The sequence below is a fragment of the Oscarella lobularis genome, chromosome 7 (genome assembly GCF_947507565.1).
Source record: "Oscarella lobularis chromosome 7, ooOscLobu1.1, whole genome shotgun sequence".
In the NCBI taxonomy this organism is placed as follows: domain Eukaryota; kingdom Metazoa; phylum Porifera; class Homoscleromorpha; order Homosclerophorida; family Oscarellidae; genus Oscarella; species Oscarella lobularis.
The window spans coordinates 933,475-953,963 of record NC_089181.1 but is presented as its reverse complement, the minus strand read 5'-3'; the positions used below and the strand labels follow the sequence as shown (position 1 = coordinate 953,963).

General features: G+C 49.7%; 3 protein-coding genes across 3 annotated transcripts; 1 reads left to right on the top strand and 2 right to left on the bottom strand.

Moving 5' to 3' along the window:
• Nucleotides 1-11,286: 11,286 nt before the first annotated feature.
• LOC136189031 (uncharacterized) lies at nt 11,287-14,836 on the bottom strand. The gene is made up of 6 exons (XM_065976872.1): nt 14,680-14,836; nt 14,318-14,419; nt 11,961-12,044; nt 11,691-11,916; nt 11,522-11,642; nt 11,287-11,447 (listed from the first exon to the last, which is right to left on the bottom strand). Exons 1-6 carry the CDS (start codon nt 14,834-14,836, stop codon nt 11,424-11,426), a joined length of 714 nt encoding a protein of 237 aa, XP_065832944.1. The 3' UTR covers nt 11,287-11,423.
• Nucleotides 14,837-16,439: 1,603 nt separating this feature from the next.
• Nucleotides 16,440-18,347, bottom strand: LOC136189030 (uncharacterized). The gene is made up of 3 exons (XM_065976871.1): nt 18,015-18,347; nt 17,790-17,963; nt 16,440-17,730 (listed from the first exon to the last, which is right to left on the bottom strand). The coding sequence occupies exons 1-3, from the start codon at nt 18,017-18,019 to the stop codon at nt 16,440-16,442; spliced, it is 1,470 nt and encodes a 489-aa protein (XP_065832943.1). The 5' UTR covers nt 18,020-18,347.
• On the top strand, nt 18,161-20,489 carry LOC136189614 (uncharacterized; the record flags this gene model as incomplete). Its single annotated transcript, XM_065977625.1, is given in 1 exon segment — nt 18,161-20,489. A coding segment is annotated over 1 exon segment (1,706 nt), but the record flags the coding sequence as incomplete, so codon positions are not given.

Here is a 20,489-nt window from a genome sequence, read left to right as displayed (position 1 = left end):
GAGCGCGGCTAATCAGCACGACTGCAATGTCCTGAGCTGTTTTGAGTCAATCGTCGGCTGTCAGCTAAGCCCAAGCCCGTTGCAGGAACGCCAGCTGGAGATCCGAATTGCGCAAGGTGGCTTCGGTCTCCAACCAGCCACTGCAAGAAGCCACCAGGCGTTTCTGGGAGTCGACCGACGGGCGACGAGCGATGGGAAGAGGGCCGACGCGATAGAACTCCATCTTCCATAAACTTCGACCACGACTGGTTTGAATAGGTAGCCTAGTGCAGTGGCGACTTCTTCATATTTTTCGATCTTCTGTTGATCTCTTGCTTTCGCCGCCGCTCCGTTCGACTTCGCGCTGGGTCCGATTGATGTGTGGCTGAGGGGATGTATCACGCTGATGTCCAGAAGTAGCTTCCCGTTTTCAAAATCATAAATCCCAATGTCCGGTCTCTTCTTATCTTCAAATTCTTTCTCCTTTTCTAGTTCCTTGGGAGAGTTACCTGCTCCCTTCTATCCCAACTTTGAGAACTCTTGGGGTTGTTTCACATAAACTCTGAAAAATCTGTTCACTTTCATCATCCGATATTTGACGGTACACCAAATCCAAACTTTTTCAACTGCTAATTAAGACTCTATTTAGAACTTTACAAGCATTTGTTTGGCAAAATACAATCTCTGCCCAAAAAGCCTTGCTACGAATGTATGACGACTATGATTGTGGCACTTATGAGCGGATGGCTAATGATTCGCGAAAAAGTCCTAGAGCTATAACAGTTCTGCAAAGATCGGCAATTTCCACTCTTGCGATATCTAATCGACAGTCTTGTTTCTCTGATCTTCAACTTTCATTCAACAATCTACCAAGGGAGTCATTCGACTATTGGAAACGAGCAATGATTCACCTCTCAATTATGTTTATAACCCAACAACAACACAATTACGACAAAGCGATGATTGCAATGATAAGCGACTTTCTGCAATATAAAACCGTAATACCAGAATAGTGGTCAACCTTTTCTACTTTCTTGAACGTTTTCACGGAAAAAAGGTCAAGATATTCCACAGTCTGCTTCGCATGCAATGCCCAAGTTGGGCAACAGCAGAGCAAATTTCCGAGTTAGCTTAATGCTTGAGCTGCGCTAGGAAATTTGACAACGCATTTGCTGCAAATTTCATAGGGACACCCCAACGGAAGCCAACCAAGCACGTTTTACAACTTGCGGGGCAGACTGCAGAATATATTGTTATTTGTAAGAAATGCGGAGGGGCAAAAGAAGAAGTCGCGGTAGCACGAAAAAAGTAAGTTTTCACTGCCTGTCTTGGGGTGTACTCTAGACCAGAGGTCTTTCCCCGTTGGATTCTCTGCGGAAGTTCTGTCATCTGAAGACTTAATATGAAAAGTTGCAACATTACCAATTATTCTTGTAATCTTTAAGCTGCGGGCACTCGTTTCACCAGGAATGCCTGCCATAGCCACAGCCTTGCCCTTACTGCGAGTCGTACCTGAACAAGAGGGTGCTAGAACTCGGCTCGAAATTTGCAAAAAGACTTAGCTCAGAAGGAAAAGGAAACGACGAAACGTTGCCAGAAAATCCCCAAGAAGACGAAATTACTGACGACGAATTTCGAAATTATTTGTTCGTCGAGCCAGATAACATACCGTCCGCAGCAACGCGCCCCAAGTACAGATCAGCCATTCATAAAACGCGGCAGAAAGATCACAATTACGTCTGACGAATGAATCTATGTGAAAAATATATACTAAAACTGTACTCCGTAACCTCTGCTCTTAGTTGTACTGTTGGACGCAGATTTCTCTCTGCCGCAGTCGTTCGCTTGATTCAGAAACATCTTGGGCTTACGTGCAAGAACGAGGCTCTCAGCAAAATCAGACCCCAACCGATATCCAGATATATTTATTTACCTTTCATGCTTTTAAAGTAAGTAAGAAAGCATTTTCGTGAGGAAAAACCAGCGCGCTTGTGCTTCGTCTTAGGGTTAAAAGCATAGCAACCGAAGCCTAAAACCTTAGCAGCCAGCGCATGCGAATCGAAAGTCCGTCCTGCCTACACGCGTACTATACACCAGTACATAACTGCTCACTGTACCTACCCACTGTAGTTGTTTGAGAGAGTTGAAAGTCGTGCATGCGTAGTGAGGTCACGAGACCAGATACCCTACTGTAATCCAAGTGAACTGAGAACCAGGTGTCCACACAAGAAGAGAATTCCCCCAAGCGCCACTTCTGTCCTTTGCCCGGCTACAAAATGGTGGAGAATCCGGGTAGCTGGATAAACGGGGCGCGACAGCAGGACGGACTTTCACTGCGCATGCCCTGGTTGCTAAGGAGTTATCGACCGTTTTCTACGCCGTTTTCTTAGCTGCAAAGCCTCTGATTCAGCCTATCTTTTCAGAAGCGTTGTAGATAGCATACGTCTTTCTTTTGGTAAGTCTAGGTTTACTGGGGTTCCTTCCTTACCGTAGGTGATTTTCACTGCTACTTTGTTCTACTTCGGAAAGGTTCGGAGGGTGTTGTCGTTGTTTGGAAAAATACGTCTACTTTCAGAGAACACGACATCGGTCCGGCTAAGCTCGGTCAACGACGTTTGAGGCAAGCATCTAACACTTTGACATATTTCAAGATTTTTTAACACACACTGTTTGCAGAGAGTACCCGTTTATGCATAATCATGGTCCGTCTGTCGAGCCTGGTGCACTGCAGACCTGAATTTGGGTCTCGTAGCTGCAGATGGCAAGCCCTCCAGTTCTGCCGATAAGTGATCGATTAAATGAGTCGAGGAGTAGTAGTCGGCTTCTTCTTCATCTAGGTCTTCGTCGGGATCGTTATCCTCTTCTTGCCGCTCTTCTTCGTCTTCTTCATGTTGCCCACGCGTACGGAGACTCGTTGAAAACTTCTTTCCGAGATCCTCGTCGTTTCAAGCAGAAACGCTTCGCAGATATTGCATGAAGGTGAGGACATGCAGCTATTATGAAATGAGTGCCCACAGCTGAGCACTTTTGCAGTGTCGCTGTCGGAGTCGCAGCATTCTGAGTCGCACAGCAGCAATTGAGAAGGCGGCTTCTTCGTGGAAAACCCCAGTGGCAGGCATCGTTGGTCGACGGTACATTTAAGCGTATTTAGCTTAAATTTTTCCTTTTTCTTTTTTCTCCTTCAATCTCGCTAGACTGCCCAATGTTTCGGTATAGGGTGGCGAATGTCTTCGTGAGGTATTCGGCCGTCTTGCCTGCTAAATGTGTGATGCTTTGACGATTTTCTTTTCGCGTTGAAGGACTCAGAAAATTCAGAGCAAAATCGGCTTGGAACTTTTTCGCATTTATGACGTGAGCAAATTCTGAAATTTGCTCCGCTTTCGACCATGATGGACATTGGCCTCGTAGGAGAGAGTGGAAAACTTCTACTTTCTTTTCGCTGAAAATGTTGAGGTAGCTGGTGAAGATGGCCTGCCACTGGGGTATAGCGATTTCGTAGTGAAGGCAGTCACTGATTGTTGAAATCATTGCTCGATTATAGTGATGCCTCTGCTGGATTATGAACATAATGGCAAGATGAGCCATTGAGTCTTGCCACAACTGAAACCGACTTCCTCTGTGAATCGCAGAATATAAGAGGCGCGATATCGTCGAGCAGATATCGTAGAATGAGGTATTCCAGATCTTTGCAGACGCCGTAAAGGTTTAGAATCTTCTCTCGAACTAGGAGCCATCCGCCAATCAACGCCGCCAGCATCGTATTCATTCTTTGAGGGCGAGGCTTCTTTGGGAGGTTTTTTCGTTGCCCAAAGAGATATTTGTATAAACCTTAGGAGATTTTTAAATAAACAATTCAAACCTAATTATTTATATATTAATATTATAATTTACCTTCAATAATAGGATGGTACAGCGTAAAAAGATTTTCAACGGCGTTCAGGAAAATGTGAAATGGGCCTAAAACAGGGAGAAGCGATCCGAATTTGTCATTTTCGTCCTACAGATCATATCTCGGTTTGAAGGAAAGCTGTGCAGTCCTAAGAGACTATACCTGAGCAATGAGTTTTTTTGAAAGAAGAACGTAGGGTAATCTCCTATAGAAGGGAGAGCATTGCGTTCCAGATACCTTAATTAAAAATAAGTGATTTTTTTATTTAATCTTAGCAATTAATTGAACCTTTTCAAAGATGGGTGCATTTCAGTGGCATTGGTAATGACAGTTCTATAGTCACTTGTGGATTTGAGATTCTTTTAGAAGCATTTGTTACCTACGCAAGGACACCAGTCATGCCTACCTGCTCAATTTCATCTATTAGTCTAGTGGTGGAAAGAAGGTCAAGGTCACTTTGATTGGGCGTTGAGTAACACCTTAACTAGATTATCATTTATGTAAAATTTTTATTTTTATAGACTTTACCTAAGATCAAGAAGCGTCTTTTGAATGTCAGAGAGATTCAAAACTTGGAACGACCGAGGAAGAAACGAAAACCACGTCCTTCCATTCTGACGATTCAAGAACTCCGTAAAATGGTCCGATACTCGCCCTGTGTTCACGGCCCCTTTGCAGACGTCATCGGAAGGGTGATAGTGTGGCGATGTTCCAGGGAGTGGAAGCGATGGAATCGACTCGTGGACGTCAATGATGCATGTGGCCATATGGATCGCCGTCGATGTCTCCGATGAGGTAGGACGCGCAATGGAGTGAACCGAGTGGAAGTCGTCGATGACCAAAATGACCAGATTGCTTTTGGCTCTCTCAATGAAGGTATTGGTAAGGACTTTGCTATCTCTTGCAAGGTCTTTTCTAAATCTTCGCACCGTTTTCGGATGTCCGCAAACTCCAACCGCGCGCCCACACTCCAATGCTGCGTCCGAGCATCCGGAGAGAGAGAGGTGAAGGCCGAAATCATTCACGAAAGCGATGATTTGCTACAGTACAGTATAAGGTTAATTATGATACGGAAGTATTATTATCAATAATTTACTTGATTGTTTAGGTAGGCCAGCCTATAGAGTTCGCTCACAACACGTTGACGTCGCAATTTAGCCCGTCCGTCATGATCCAACGTGCTCGAATAATCGCTCGATATGACCTTTTCGAGGAGATCAAACAACCCTGGCGCATGGGCTTCGCAGAAGGTCTTCATCTCATCTCCACTATACAGCCGAGGCCCATGATTTACAACGTGGTGACGGTAGAGGGCCTTTTGGAAAGAACTGACTAACGTCGGAAAGTCTGCCAAGTTTTTTTAGGGTTTTGTGTTTAATTAATTAACATAATTTGTTCTTGGTTACCCTGTGCACGCAGTCTCCTGTTCTCCTCTTCCAGGGAAGCAAGCCGCTGCTTCGTCTGATCTAGCTCTTGCTGCAAAGCAACCGAATTTGATCTACTTTCAGCTAGGCGCGTCCTCTCGAGGCCGAATCCTGCACGCGGAAGTAATAACAATAATTTCCATGCAGTCGTGATATCCCTCACCTGCACGGTAGGCTGAACAGCAGCGGTTCTCTTCGGAGGAGGCCGGTAAGCAGGATGACTGATGACGCTTTCAAGCGAGTCGACTTTCTCTTTGTGGCCTCTGCACACAAAGGCTGCTACGCCTTCGCTCAGATCGTCGATCACGGGAAAAAGCCGCTCGGGACACGGATGGAGGACGCCGTGGCAGCTCATGCGATCGAAGACGACAGCGCAGCGATTGAACTCGGATCGACGAAGGCGAGAATGCATAAAACACAGGGCGACGTTATCGATATACCCTCGTTCTCTGGCGTCACGCCCACGGTATACGATAACGTCGCCTTTACACGCGGATTCAGAGGCTTCGCGCGATCGCGTAACGCTTCCAAGGCTGAAAACACACTGATCCATGTTAGGGAATGCGCGCACGTAGCTAGAGAGGGCAGAAATGTGGCAACATTTGACCGCCAAGAGGATTTCAGCTGATCGAAGGATTTCCTCTTGGCCGTACGAGAGATACAGTACGCATTTACAACTCCCTGTCGCATTTCACGTTCACTCATGATGAGAAGAAAAGGAAAGGCGGCCTAATGGTCGAGTTACGGGTTAGTCGTCATTCGAAGCTAAGCGTCATGCCCAATTTTCTCTTTTCACGTCACTTTATTTTTGCTTCGCATTAGATCAAAACGTTAGAGAAATCAGTCGCCTGTACGTTGAAGTACACTAGATTCTTAGCCCGCTCCCCTCCTCCTTAGCCCGACCCCATTTTATTAGATTAGTTAGCGATGACGTATCTTTTCCCTACATTACTAGCAAGCATGCGCAGTGAAAGTCCGTCCTGCTGGGCGCGACGCTCGTCGACGTCGTCGGCTGACTGGATTGAACGTCATTGAATTTGGCTGCTTCCGAACGTGACGCCGATCACCTAGGCAGTTAGTCGGCGCACGTCGACGCCGTTTGTCTCCGTCCGGCTACCCGCGGGTTTGGTTTTCGAAAACGGCCGTTACAAGGGGGAGTGGCCAAACCCCTGGTCACCTGGTGTCACACTTACGAAGCGTGAGTTCGAAACGAACATGCCACCGAAAAAGAAGAAAACGGTCGAGAAACCCCGCGGCGAAGCTCTACAGCAAGTCAACGCGCCCAAATCGCGTTCGCAGCGAAAGCGTGAACGTTTGCGACGACGTCAAGCGCAGATGACGCCCCGAGCGTTATTCGTAAAGCCGACGCAAAGCCCAAAAACATCGTCGGACGATTCGTCGAGCGAGGATGAGGATCTCGAAAGCCCGCGCGATCGAGACGTAAAGCGCAAACGCGGCGCGGCGCGACGAACCGGCCATACGAGAGCGTTGGATAAGTTTTACGGGCACGATTACGACGAACTTCGTAACTGGCTGTATCAGGTAGAGGCAGTGGCAGACGCTGAGGGATGGACGCGCCAAGAGCAGCTCCAAAACGCACGCGTTGTACTCAGCGGACGAGCGAGGAGCGATGAAGTCGCCTTTTAGCGGCAACTTCAAAAGCGAAGGCAGCGGATTAGGTGGGAAGCACTCATTGCCTTCCTGAAGAGAAAATTCGGCCCAGCAGATCCGCAAGTGTACTTCACCGAAAAGTTAATCGACTGTCGTCAAGGCCCTCGAGAGGACGTGGATACGTTCACAACGAGGTTTCGAAACTCGTGTTCGAACTTTTGGAGGTAGATCCTGCTGCGCTTTCTGAGCCGATGCAAGTACAACACTATGGTCAATGGAGTGCGCTCCGAATGTCGTGACGAGTGTGTACGAGACCGTCCGCGCGACTTGGATGAAGCTGAGGATTCGGCGCGAAAAGGGGAGAAGATTTGGCTATCCCGCGCGAAAGCAGCTAGCGAGTGCCTCGCTATTGAAACGCGAGCACGAGACGCACCGAAACGACATGAGTCCGAGACCGGCAAGCGAGACGAGGCGCCGAGTGGAGAGTCGCTCACGGACATACTATCGACGTTCGCCGAGAAGCAAACTGAACTGATCGAGGTAATGAAGGAACAACATAGAGAGATGATGGACAACCTGGAACAGCACACGTGTTTACTCACGCAAGTGAAGAAATCAACGGGACCTCGATGTGACCACTGCAAAATGCGTGGCCACACGAAAGATCAATGCTGTAAACTCCACAATCCGACAAGGAATGAGCCACCACCGGCAAAGCAGACGGGACAGGCGGCAGTGAATGCCGTGGCAGCAGGAAATCACTCCACTAAAACGCCCACGGCTGTCACGGTCGGCGGTGTAGAGCCCAGTCGAATCCTTTTTGACTCTGGAGCCAAAGTGTCGACGCTGTTGTTCCAATTTGTCGAAGATATCAGAGGAGTAACTTTGAACAACGAATTTCCGGTGCTCACCGTGGCGAATGGAGGCAGTATGAAGGCATGAGGAACTGTTACGTTACCGGTCGGAATCGGCGATCTCACCTTCGACTGTCGATTTGTAGTTTCCGACGAAGTGGCTCTTCAGTCATCTTTGGCCAGGATTTTTCAGCATGACAGCGGAGCGTCTATGGATTTTTGAGATAGTACGATTACGGCTCGAAGAGAGACCAAAGAACAACGCGAGCGACTTATGAGTTTGATGTCTGAAGCCGACGGCATCGGAGAGATGTCATTCGACGGTGCTCATCGCGTGTGCGCGAGCTCATCGCGTTTGCGCGATCACGGCGGCGACGTACAACACTTTTTTACTCCCAGCAGCACCACCTCTGGAACGACCGGAGGAGAAAGCTGTGGCGACGGCGTTCGTTTCATCCAAAGATGAAAACCGCAACGACGTTATTCTCTACTATACTCCATTGGAGAAAAATCACTTCACGAAGAAGCTATCCCTTACCTGCAGCACTCACCACGCTCATGGCGATGGGTGCGCACTCATGTACCCTGGGGAGCTTCGTCACACGACAAACGAGCGGGAAGTGACTCCGTTCCGTCGAACGTCATCGTGCCCGACGAGATTGGGAATGTGGCGGCCCCAAGAAGACGGCGCGCAGAGGCTGACAGATGAGGTGATTCGGCCTTCGGAGCGAGAGTCGCGTGACGCCGTAGACCCCCACTGGCCAGGGGATATTCGCACTTGTGGCCCGAATCTTCTGCTACTTCAACGTGCCCTACCGGCTCGACGGGATTTGCAGGACAACCGGCTTTCCCCTCGACGAGTGGCAACGGAGCTCCGCTTTCAAGGTCAAGACGGGCCACAGCCGGTCAACCTCCGTCAACCTCAAATCCCGTACGTGTCCACGTACGCTTGTCCTTGCCATCGAACGCCCAAGTGGCGATCCGCTGGGTGCACAGGCACTACCCAGTAAGCGCTTTGAATATCCAGCTTTACCAACTGCGCCCCTTGGCCTAGCAACGCGCAGCGTCGAATCGCGTCGGCGACACGCACGTATTCGGTGGAGCAACTCTCGTTTGCAATGAAGTCGTTCACGCTCCGTCCTCTTGGCGCTGAGAGGTTGACGATGAGCCTCCAATTCTGTGGCTGACCGGGCGGTGTATTCTTTGGAATCACCCCAAAAGGGCTTATCCACAGCGCCTCCACCGCATCCTCCGGTAGCGGGCCAACACGCGCCCGGCCGCCATTTCGGCTAACAGAAACTCATCTACTGCCGCCGGATGCAGAGCTGCTGAGCGGAGGTTGCGGCGGGGTGCCCGACCCGTTTTGGTCGCAGAACAACCAATCCGGAAGCCGTGAGATAACCCTGATCAGCCACGCCGCGAAGCAGGAGTCGGGGAATTCCGCGACCGCCTGCTGCCAGGCTGAGAGGCGCAACGGGGAGGAAGACGCTCTTGCCCAAGCGTCGTGACGCACCACCGCTGGCCCACTAGCATCATCCAGAGCCTAGAGCGACGGCCACAGCCCGTATTTGGCACCCTTTAGGCCGCAATCCCCTACGCCAAAAGCAAGAGTGTCGTTTAATTCTTAAATTGATTTTATTTTTTTTCAATGCTTTTTTGCGGAACTCTGGACGGCCTGCCACTGCGGCCGGAGGGAAATCCACCGCAACCTCCCTTCACAAAGAAAAACACTCTGACCACATAACACCAACAACTCAACCCTCTCCGAAACGCATCCGAAGAGTGCAACACGAGCACCAGCCGTACATACTGTCACGTCCGCGACCTTACGCTACCATTGTCTTTGCCGTTAAGCTACGGCTGAGCAAGCGACCGGCGGGGCGGTCGGCGCCTGTCCCTGTGTTGCCCCTGCTTTCATTCGCGCGCTACGTGTCCTTTTCCGCAGCGCGCAGCTGTGCTTGTAGGCGCATGGCTGGTAGTGGCAGCCGTATGCGGCGTAATTGTACAAGCGGCACGTTGACGTCTTCCCATTGCTGCCCGCATTTTCGCTGTGAGTAGCCCGCCACGACGCCCGACGGTCTTCCGCCGTGCGCAACGCGCACTGCGATGTGAGGTGGTCGCCGTCTGAGTTGATGCAGTGCAGGCATTTTTTAGGATTTGCGCCGTTTAAGAAACGTCGAGCTGTTAATTCCGGGATTGAGAGAGGACCACACTATGTTTGGGTCTGCGGCCGCCTGCTGCCGAAATTGGGTGCCATATTGGCGCCATCCCTCACTGCCGCAGCGCGCACGAGAAGGCGTAGATAGGCCATTTTGTTTCTCCGCCGCTCGTTCGGGCCCGCTGCGAAGGATGCGAAAGCTTAAACTCAGGCGATGATCGTGGGAACTTTCAAAGCTGTGGGCGTGACCACGCCGGCGGACCGTAATCTCGCTCGCTTTCCCGACGCAAGAGCTCCGCATTGTCGGCCAGAAGCTCCGCGAAAGCTACGAATTGTCGGGCCTTGATTTTTGCGACAATGCGCCCCGGCACCGGGGGCAAGGAGGTGCTCATCATAAACGCGTGGGTGTTGGCTTGGCTGGTTTCGCGGGATTTTCCCACAAGTCCGCCGTCGTCCTGCGGTGAGGCAAACGCTTCGCGCGGCGGCAGCGCCGACGTCGCCAGTCCGTTCCACGCCCCCGCTGGAGGCAAGGCGCCCAGACCCTGCCCTCCATTTGCTCCCAACGGCGCTGCTCCTGCTGGGGGTGGGCGGTTGCGCGCCCTGCTTCTCCTGCAGCTGCTGCTGCGGTGCCGGCTGCTGGAGAGTTGCCTGTTGCTTTTGCAGAGGAACCCGCCCGGTTTGCTGAACCTCTTGTAGAGGTGACCGCTGCGTACGCGCTGCAATAAACCAGACTCCGTTCAAGCGCTATTGCGTGCGAACAGCGCAGCGCCAAACCAAAACACCACGCGCAGGACCGCCCACCGGAAGCGCACTGGAGTGGTGCCAGTGGCGACTCCTATGGGAACTTCCACTGGCGCAAAGGGAGACCGCCCGCGGTTCGCGCGATAAGGGGGGGGGGGGGGGGGGGGAGGGGGAGGAAGAGCGCTGTGGCGTCGCTTACCTGCGCGGGCGACGCCACGGGCGCTGTGAGCGCGTGCGCTGCTGACGCGGCGGAGCGTGACGGATTTTGCGAAGGCTCCATTGCATTCGTCGAGGCGCGGGAGTTTGCTGCCGCGGAGGCGCTCTCTCCGGCCGACTGTATGGTAACCGCGACGGTCGGCGCTGTCGAAGCCGTAGGCTGGGTAGTAGTAGCCGAAGCGGCCGGCTGGGCCGCGTTGTTCTGCGTCGTTGCGTTGGCTTGAGACATGACGATGTTCGTAATACGCAAAAAAAGCAAAAGCAGCTCGCGTCGTCTGGGAGAAGAATGAGCGTGTGCCTACTCTACGCCTCCTTGATGTCACACGCGCCTAGCGCGCGCTCCGCTCCTTCGACGTCATCAAATACGTTTTACCAATAGTGTTAAACTCCACTTATTGTTGTGTTCGCCGATTAGAATAGTCACGTGTTATTGGTCCTGCCCTAGAGTGAGAGTATAAGAGGGAAAGTAAAAGGATAAAACGAGAGTCCTCCCTGCACTCCTCCGCGGATCCCGCTGCCATCTTTTCTTTCCGTGCCTGGTGCCGCGTGGTTTAATACCAGTAGAAACCCGGTTGCTACAAGTGGTAGAGAATCCGGGTAAACGCATATAGCTTGTTAGAACTTTGCATGTTCATCTTCTCTACACCACCTCAATGTTCACTGGGCTCCATGGGCGACTAGTAGGGCCTGTCTGTTTCGCCGCAGCATTCCGGTTTGTATTGACAACAAACAGTTGCCAAATTGCCTCAGTAACGAAAAGACTGAAAAACCTAAAAATTAATTACTGTTTAAGATTTTCAAAGATAAACATTTATTACGTAATAGCGTCAATTTCTCCCGCAAAAACTCTTGAAGGACCTGACCTCGACGAAAATTCTAGTCTCTCAACTGTCGCCCAGTCTTCCGTCCAATCGTCCGATTTGTCGGAGTCGTCTGATTGACTTCGGCAGCTTTCACCTACGCTACGACGCTTTGGCCCCCTTCGGCGAGTTCGACCAGGACCATGTCTTCCGCCTCCACCGCGTTCGGCTTCCGAGTCGCAATCTAAAAAACTATTAAACTGACGAAAGTGCGCCTCCTTATTTTACCGTCCGAAATTTCTGCGTCGACTTCCTCCATTGGTTCAAAGTCATCCAAGATGCTTTCCAATTCGTCACCTACGCTTTCTTCGCCTAATTTAATACTATTATTATCAAATACGGTACTATTCTGCTTAACCCTACGTAACTAAGCAACCCTAAATTACTTGCGGAGCATCATCTGTTTAGCTTTGTATTACTGTTGCCCCAGTCTCCGCATCGGTGTTACGTAGAGTACCGCATCAAATGTGGAACAATATGTACTATGGAACACTTGCCCCAGCCCCAGCCAAACGAAGAGAGATGGCGAAGCGGCTTTTTCACAAATACATACCTACATCATTCTCAAACAAGCGTGTGCAATATCAGCTCTAGCGGTTCAGCCTTCCCGCTAATATAGAGTGAAATAGTTAAAAGTGTTCGAAATTGCCAAACGTTTGATAATTTTAAAAATTCTGTAATTCAATTATCAATATCGATTTAATTAATTAATTAACGTAGGTTGAGAGAGCAAAGAAAGTGCTTTCTCACGGTATAACTTCGTCTATTTGCTCGTGAATATCCTGAAGAAAATCGCCCTGTCAGTGTCGCATTTGGGTGTCCGAAAGTACGTGTCACTGACCCTGCTCGAATAATGGCGTGGCATCTGGCGACGGCTCTTTCGACTCAGCCGAAACTTTGGTGAGTAATCTCTAAGAGAACAAGGAGGAAGCTTAGCTTGGATCTACCGCCTCCAAGGCACGCAAGAAGTGTCCGAATTACATGTCGTCCGAAAGTACCGGAACGGCTCTATCACGTCCGATTTACCCACCCTTCACCCCTATGGCGCGGGATTCGTGCCATAAATCGTTCTTTTATTTTTTCCGCTGTACCTATATTCCTTCCGCTTTATTTCTACAGCTTTATTCCTTCAGCTTTCTTTCTACCGCTATAGTTCTTCCGCTTTATTTCCACCGCTATATTTCTCCCGCTATTTTTCGCCCGCTATATTTCTTCCGCTTTATTACTACAAACGTAATTAGTAGCGTTTATCTTGGAAATCGACGACATAGCATATGATTTTCATGACAATAATCTTTGCAGAAATGAACGAGCATGAACGTTAACATTGATTCTGTAGTTATCGCTTTCCTGCAAATGATCAACCTCGTTAGCTAGCTGAGATAAATTTTCTCTCGAAAGCGGCAAATTGACTTCAGGAACAACCACTTCCGCACAAAATAAGTGGCTTGGAAAAGTCGCCACTGCAACTTAGGATTGCAGCAAGTACTGTATAGCCAATTCCGAGCACAGGCCAGCCGTTGAATGTTTCGGCTCGTCTGAGGTAAGTTTTTGACCAAAGTACGGGAGGAAATTTAATTTGCAAAATCCTCTTTAACCGCAGGTCGAGGGAAGCTGGGAAAATTACGTAAACCATCATGAAGAACGTTTATCATTAGAATAAAATGATGACGAGACGGAAGTGGTTGTTCCTGAAGTCAATTTGCCGCTTTCGAGAGAAAATTTATCTCAGCTAGATAACGAAGTTAATCATTTGCAGGAAGCGATAACTACAGAATCGATGTTTACGTTCGTGCTCGTTCATTTCTGCAAAGATTATTATCATGATAAATAATTAATGCTATGTCGTCTATTTCCAGAATAAAAGCTAATTACGTTTTTAGTAATAAAGTGGAAGAAATATAGCGGGAGAAATATAGCGGGAGAAATATAGCGGGAGAAATATAGCGGAAAAAATATAGCGGAAGAAATATAGCGGAAGAAATATAGCGGGAGAAATATAGCGGAAGAAATATAGTACAGTAGAAATAAAGCGGAAGAAATATAGTGGTAGAAATATAGCGGTAGAAATAAAGCGGAAGAAAAAAAGAACGATTTATGGCACGAATCCCGCGCCATACCACCCCGCCAACGCTAAACCGCTAGAGCTGATATTGCAAAAGCTTTTTGGCGAACGAAGTAGGTATGTAGTCGTAGAAAAGCTGCTTCGCCATCTCTCTTCGTTTGGCCGGGGCACGGATTGTACAATCCGTGTCCATAGTACACGTCGTTCCATATTTGATACGGGACTCTAATACACACCAAATAGGCACCAATCTGAATCTGTGACGTTCTCTACCTCATTCCGCCCAATTTCCTTTTATCTTGTCCTATCTCATTCTTATCTATATCACTGCTAAACGCCTATCCTAGAGTTCAGTTCTTTAGATCATTATGAGCTTTCAAGTTTGAGTAAGACAACTGAAGGATATAGCGCTTCATACTACCTAATTGTCTTTTGAGAAGAACAACCAGGAGAGTTTCATTAGTTAATTAACAGACGACCGTCCGTCACAACAGTTGCGATTGGTAAGGTGTTTCCTTACTTTCCGAGAACTCAAACGGTGAATCATGAGCGGCTTCTTCATCGTCTGAACTATCTTCAACGGAGCAAGCCAAAAAGGAGTCGACATCAGACGCCGTAGCTCCTAGAGCGTTATCACGGTCGGCCATATTTTACATGCGCTGTAAAAAGAATCGTATAGTCTTACGTAAGTAGAGTACGCTAAGCTAAATTCCCTGCTTACAGTCGACTTCTGGCGTTCAGAGCTGTTCTAAGACTCTGCGATCGTTGTTTGGACTGGCGGCAGAAATGCCAATAATCTAAGCTTTCAGCATAAATAAACCTCGGGCGGCTCTGTAATTTGACTGTAAAGCAGAGAACGCATGCACAAAAGCGTATAGATACTGTCCGAGTACCGATACTCAATTCTCTCTCCCTCGTCGAGCATTCCAATTTTGTGATACTGTTCTTGACGCTGCGACTTTCCAGAGATGACAATTTTGCAATCAGCTATCATTTCCTCGGCTTTGAGTTTTGTATGACGTCTCTCTTCTTTCTTCATGGTATGATCGCAACTTGATGAAGTTGAATGGAAAGAAGACACAATTGATGCTGTTTCGGAAATTTCGTGACTCTACTGATCTCTCTACCTTTACCATCTCTGTCGATCGATCTGTTGTGAGCCCGACTAATTCGGCTCGCTATCTTGGTGTTATCTTTGATGCTAATTATAGCTGGCGTCCGCAAGTAGATTCAATTGTCAAGAAGGTGTCTCGGAAGCAGGGTGCTATGCATCGAGCTCGCTCTCACCTCCATGCGCCTGCTCGTGCAGTTTTGTTCGCTCTATTATTCTTATTCAGCCGGATGTTGATTATTCTTCCGTGGTTTGGGATTCTGGTTCGTATTCAATTTCTTCTCGACTTCGGCAAATTGACAAACGATGCCTCCGACTCCTTGCTGGTGTCCGATTCCGCGAGCCGACTGGTGATCTGCCAACTCTGTTTACTCGCTTTCATCTACACCCGTATGATTTACGTCATCAGTTCTTTCTTGGTAGAGTCGTTCCGGTACTTTCGGACAACATGTACTTCGGACGCGTCTTCCCGATTAAGGAGACCGAGCTGAGATTCGTTCTTTGCACCGATATCTTCTGCTATCCTTCACTGATCGCTGTACAGACTTTCAGCTGCGTCTCACCAACGCACGCTACACCACACGTCACGATTCGCGGCTACTGCATGACATCAGCTTCCGGACATGCACATGTGTTTCGGTCAGAGCGAATATCTTCGTGGATAATCCTAGTACCTATAACATGCTACAGTATATACCATTAGAAAGCTCTTTAATTCTTCTTTCAGATTCTGCTTACAGATAAAATAGAAACCACACCTGAAGTAAAATAATGAATTTTTAATGACGGCATTCTTTCCTGTTTTTCCGGACATAAGGTTATTCGCTTCCCACTTTGCAATTTTTACCGAAAGATGGTTATTTACTTCTAAAATAACTCAACATTACTGCAGAAATAACGCCGTCTGATACTACTGGTATAAACGCTGTCCTATTACGCTATACTGACAGTGTAACTGAATTAATTAGCGAAAACGTATTGAAACTGAAGAACTTTGCTGTTAGTAATATTCATACTGACTGAGTTCTTTCTTCTTTGCAGTACGTGCTGATTTTCTGATCGGAACGTCGCCTTTGTCCCTGGTCAACTCTGAGCCTGTGGTGTTACCTAAAGTTGAGTAACTAGTCAACATACACACGATATGGATGGCTAGTAGAACATACTGCAAGCCGATTTTGTGGATTTTGTTGCAGCTGCAGTTGGCTTCCTGGTAACTGCAGCTTTCTTAACAGCCGGTTTTTTTTTTGTTTCACTCTTCTTTTTCTTTTTCAAGCGATCTTGCAATACAGCCCTCATAGCACTTGAAGTGAGAAGCTTTGCCTCTGCGGTTGATGGTGACCGTCTTGCCTTTTCAGGAATAGAAGGCAGCCACTGAGGTTGCTGAAGCGGCTTGGAGCTCATGCTAGCACACTTGGAATGCCTGCAGTCGGTCTCGATAGTTTGTGAAGTTGCAGCCACTTTGAATACCGAGCATCTTCCAGATTAGCCTCGTACCCAGGCCCTTTCTCCGCGAGTCCATCCGGGACTCGCATCAGGAGAAAGGGCCTGGGTACGAGGCTACTTCCAGATCGTATCCGTTTTCATATCTTCTTTGGTAAACCGTCTCTTCCTCTTTTGTAAATTGTGGTGACCGTCTTGCCTCTTCAGGAATAGAAGGCAGCCACTGAGGTTGCTGACGCGGCTTGGAGCTCATGCTAGCACTTGGAATGCCTGCAGTCGGTCTCGATAGTTTGTGAAGTTGCAGCCACTTTGAATAGCGAGCATCTTCAAGATCGTATCCGTTTTCATATCTTCTGTGGTAAACTGTCTCTTCCTCTTTTGTAAATTGCATTTCAGCTGTATTAGTTTCAGCAAGCAACTTGTCACGGCTGCCATGATGTGTGAACGGCGGCGAGCTCGACAATGCAACTACTGACGGTGGAGGTAATGGTGAGGCTCGCAGGAAGAGTACAGAGGAATGCTGCGTAATGGTATTCAAATTCTGATTCAAACTGCCCTCTGCTCCTGTCATTGCCCACTTCAGTTTTGCTGGCGACGGAGTAAGCAGTGGCAGAAACAAGATTGTTTGACGTGGAGCGGTAACAAGAGGCTTCTCTTTCGACGAAGATTCAGGAGCAACTTTCACTGCTGTTTTGTCAAAGGGGTAAACTCCACTTGTGCTAAAGCTGGCCATGATATTACGTAAAGTCATGCTCTCAGTCCAAGCCGCACGAAACACTTCAGAGAAATGTGACATCGTTATCAGCCTCCCAGAGTTCTTCAAGGTGAAGTCGTGGCATTGCCTTGACCAGCTTTTCTTCAGGCTCGAGAAAGCACAACGGTCGAGAGGTTGCAATAAGTGTGTTGTATTAGGCGGAAGGCTTAGAAGAATTACGCCTGAGTCAACAGCTTTCTCAACAACGACAGGATTGTAGTGGCTTGAGTGTCCGTCAAGGAGAAGAAGAAGAGGCCGTACACTAGGTGCCAACGGTAGAAAATGATTCAGGATCCACCTCTCGAAAACTGCGCTGTTGCTCCATCCCGAATCGGTTTCCATGTACACCGTTCCAGGAAATTCACCAATCGAAAAGCCATTTGGACTTCGTCGCTTGAGAACGACAAATGGTGGAAGTACATACCCGCTTGCAGCCGAGCAAGCAAGAACCGTGATTTGGGATTTATTCCCAGACGAGATGGAATAAACGTGCTTTTGCTGCTTTTCTGCCAAAACGCGCACGGGAGCATGTTGAAATGGCATTCCAACTTCATCAAAATTGAAAATTTGCCCAGCCTTGTCCAACAGATTGTTCTCCGTTAAAGCAAATTCCAAAAAATTAAAGTAGCTAGAGTATACAACTGGTTAAATGCGCTAAAGTATATGCAAGTTAAAGTATCTACTTACTTGTCAACAATAGTTTGATCAGTACAGGCGTGTCTAGCTCTTGACAGGTTTTCACCTTTTCGAAGAGGGATGTTCGGATAGCGTTTCCGAAATCCGTCAAACCATCCTCTGCCAACTTTCGCCGAGTTAGCCCCTTTAGTTAGTTGCAAGTACTTCGTTAGCGAGAGAAAGCACCTACAGTTGTTCATGTACACAGAGACGGATAAATTGATATGAACAAATTACGTCATTAATTGTTCTTCCAAATCCGATTTCGGAGGAACGAATGTAGCCGTTTTATTTGTCTGTTTAGTCCGGGGTCCGAGTTAATCCGGGAGAGTTGATATCTAAGAGAGAACCAGAAAGCAGTACACCACAACTCGACTCCTAATACAGCGCCCCACGCGTCACTGCAGCTTCCCCACTGCCACTCCTACCGGCAACCGGCCACAACTTGGTGGAGAATCCGGGTAGTCGGAGTACACGGGGATCGCGATCGTCCATCGCCGTCGTCGGCTCGCTGGATCGTTCGTTTTCGATTCTGGCTGGACCGGGTCGAAGCGACGATCACCGCGGCAGCTTGTCATCGACGCGCGTGTGGCTGTTGTGGATTTTGTCGTGCATGCGTATGTCTAGCACAGTCACGTGCCCCGGGAGATTGACCCCGGCGTGATTAACCGTAGAAGCAACCAACGTCAACTCTCTCAACGCGATCCGCTCCCTCACAACATCTGGTGGAGAATCCGGGTAGCCGTGCGCGTCGGAGGGGACTGGCGCTGCCTGTGGTGTCCGAGCCGGCCGGTCGACGAACTCACGGCCGGACCGTGAGTCGTCGGTCGGGTTGCGCAACCGGTTCGGCGGCACTGGGTGGCGTCGTCGTCCTCTCCCCGCCGGCTACGACGACGAGAAGAACGACTGCGGTCGGCCGGGCGTGGCCAACGACGGGGGAGGTCCACGCGAGTTATAACAGAGTCTCGCGCGAACCACGCGCGACAGTCGCGAGCCGAACGGCGCGATGCCGAAGGCGAAGAAGAAGCCCGCGGTGCGCTACGCCCTATCGCCGTACGTCAAACTGCGATCGGCGCCCATCACGCCGACGACGCCGGCGAGAAGAAAACCGACGCCGATGCCAGCGACAGCGACGAGAACAAGCGCAGGAGACGGCGAAGACGCAACGCCCGTGCGGCGACAAGCTAGCGTCCGACGACGACAGGATCACTCGCGATCGCTCGACAAATTTTACGGCTTTAACTTTGAGGAGTTACGAAACTGGCTGTTCCAGGTCGACGCGATCGCCGAAGCTGACGACTGGGACGACAACGAGAAGCTGCGGAACGCGAGGGTTGCACTCGCCGGTCGCGCCCACTCCGAAGTCGTCGCGTTCGAACGCCAAAAGAAGAAACAAGGCCGCGTGGTAACGTGGACAATGTTCACAGTCTTCCTCAAACGGAAGTTCGGTCCCAGCGACCCCCAGGTCTATTACACGGAAAAGCTGATCGAATGCAAGCAGGAGGCTCGAGAGGACGTCGAGTCCTATTCCACCCGATTTCGGACACTCGTATACGAATTGCTCGAAGCCGACCCCGCCGCCCTGTCGGAAGGAATGCAAGTTCAACACATTAAGAACGGACTCCGACATGAATTCCGCGCGGAGATAATGCGCTCGGAGCGTTACACAGCGCCAAACAGCCTCGACGAAGCGGAGGAAGCGGCGCGTGTCGGAGAAAAGATCTGGAAGGCGGGCGCCAAAGCGGCGAGCGAATGCTTGGCCGTGGGAACGGGCGCGCAGCACACGAGGAATCGGCGAACTTCAATCGATCGAAATCACCGCGAGGCAACGCGGACGACCAGCCGTGGCCGATCGAACGCGTCGGATCTGGAGATGATCATCCGAACGCAAACTCGTCTGCTCGAAGAACTCGTGGAACACCAACGAGGAATACGAGAAGCTCTCGACAAGCAGTCACGCGCGCAGGAACAGCTCAAACCCGCTCCGAAACGATGCGATTACTGTAACAAAAAGGGGTACACGATAGAGCAATGCTATCGTCGGAGGAACGAATTGGAGAAGATAAAACGCGAGGGCGATCCGACGGTAGCGGGGGCGGTCCACTCCATCGGAAGCGGGCGTGGCGATGAGATGCAGATAGACGGGATAACAGTTGGCGGTGGTCGACCGACGCGAATCCTGTTCGATTCCGGCGCAGCGGTATCGCTCGTGTCGCGAGAATTTGTCGATGAAATTGGAATGACGATCACTGGAGGAACACCCAGCATCTACACCGTGGCGAATGGAGGAAGCCTTACCTGCGACGGGACCGTGAGACTGGAAGTCGAAGCTGGAGTTTTCAAAATGCCGTTCGAATTTGTTGTCTCGAAGGAAATACCACTACCGGTGATCGTGGGCAAAGATTTCATGCACGCCGCCGACGCTTCGATGGAATTTCGTGAAGGGACTGTGGTGCTGCGAGGCGATCAAGGCGACCAGAGAGTGAAGGTACTCAGCGTACTATCGGAGACCGACCGCGTCCCGAGCGGAAAAGCGTCCGAATGCCCGGGACGTGTGTGCGCAGTGCTCGCCACCGGATACCAACCAGGGCTAGTTACGCTGGCAGAGGAGCCACCCCGTCGAGCAATGGAAGCCGAAATCGCGGAGGTAGAAAGCGTAGCGGTCGACGAAGCGGAACCGGAACACGACGAGGGACAGGAAATCGAGATCGG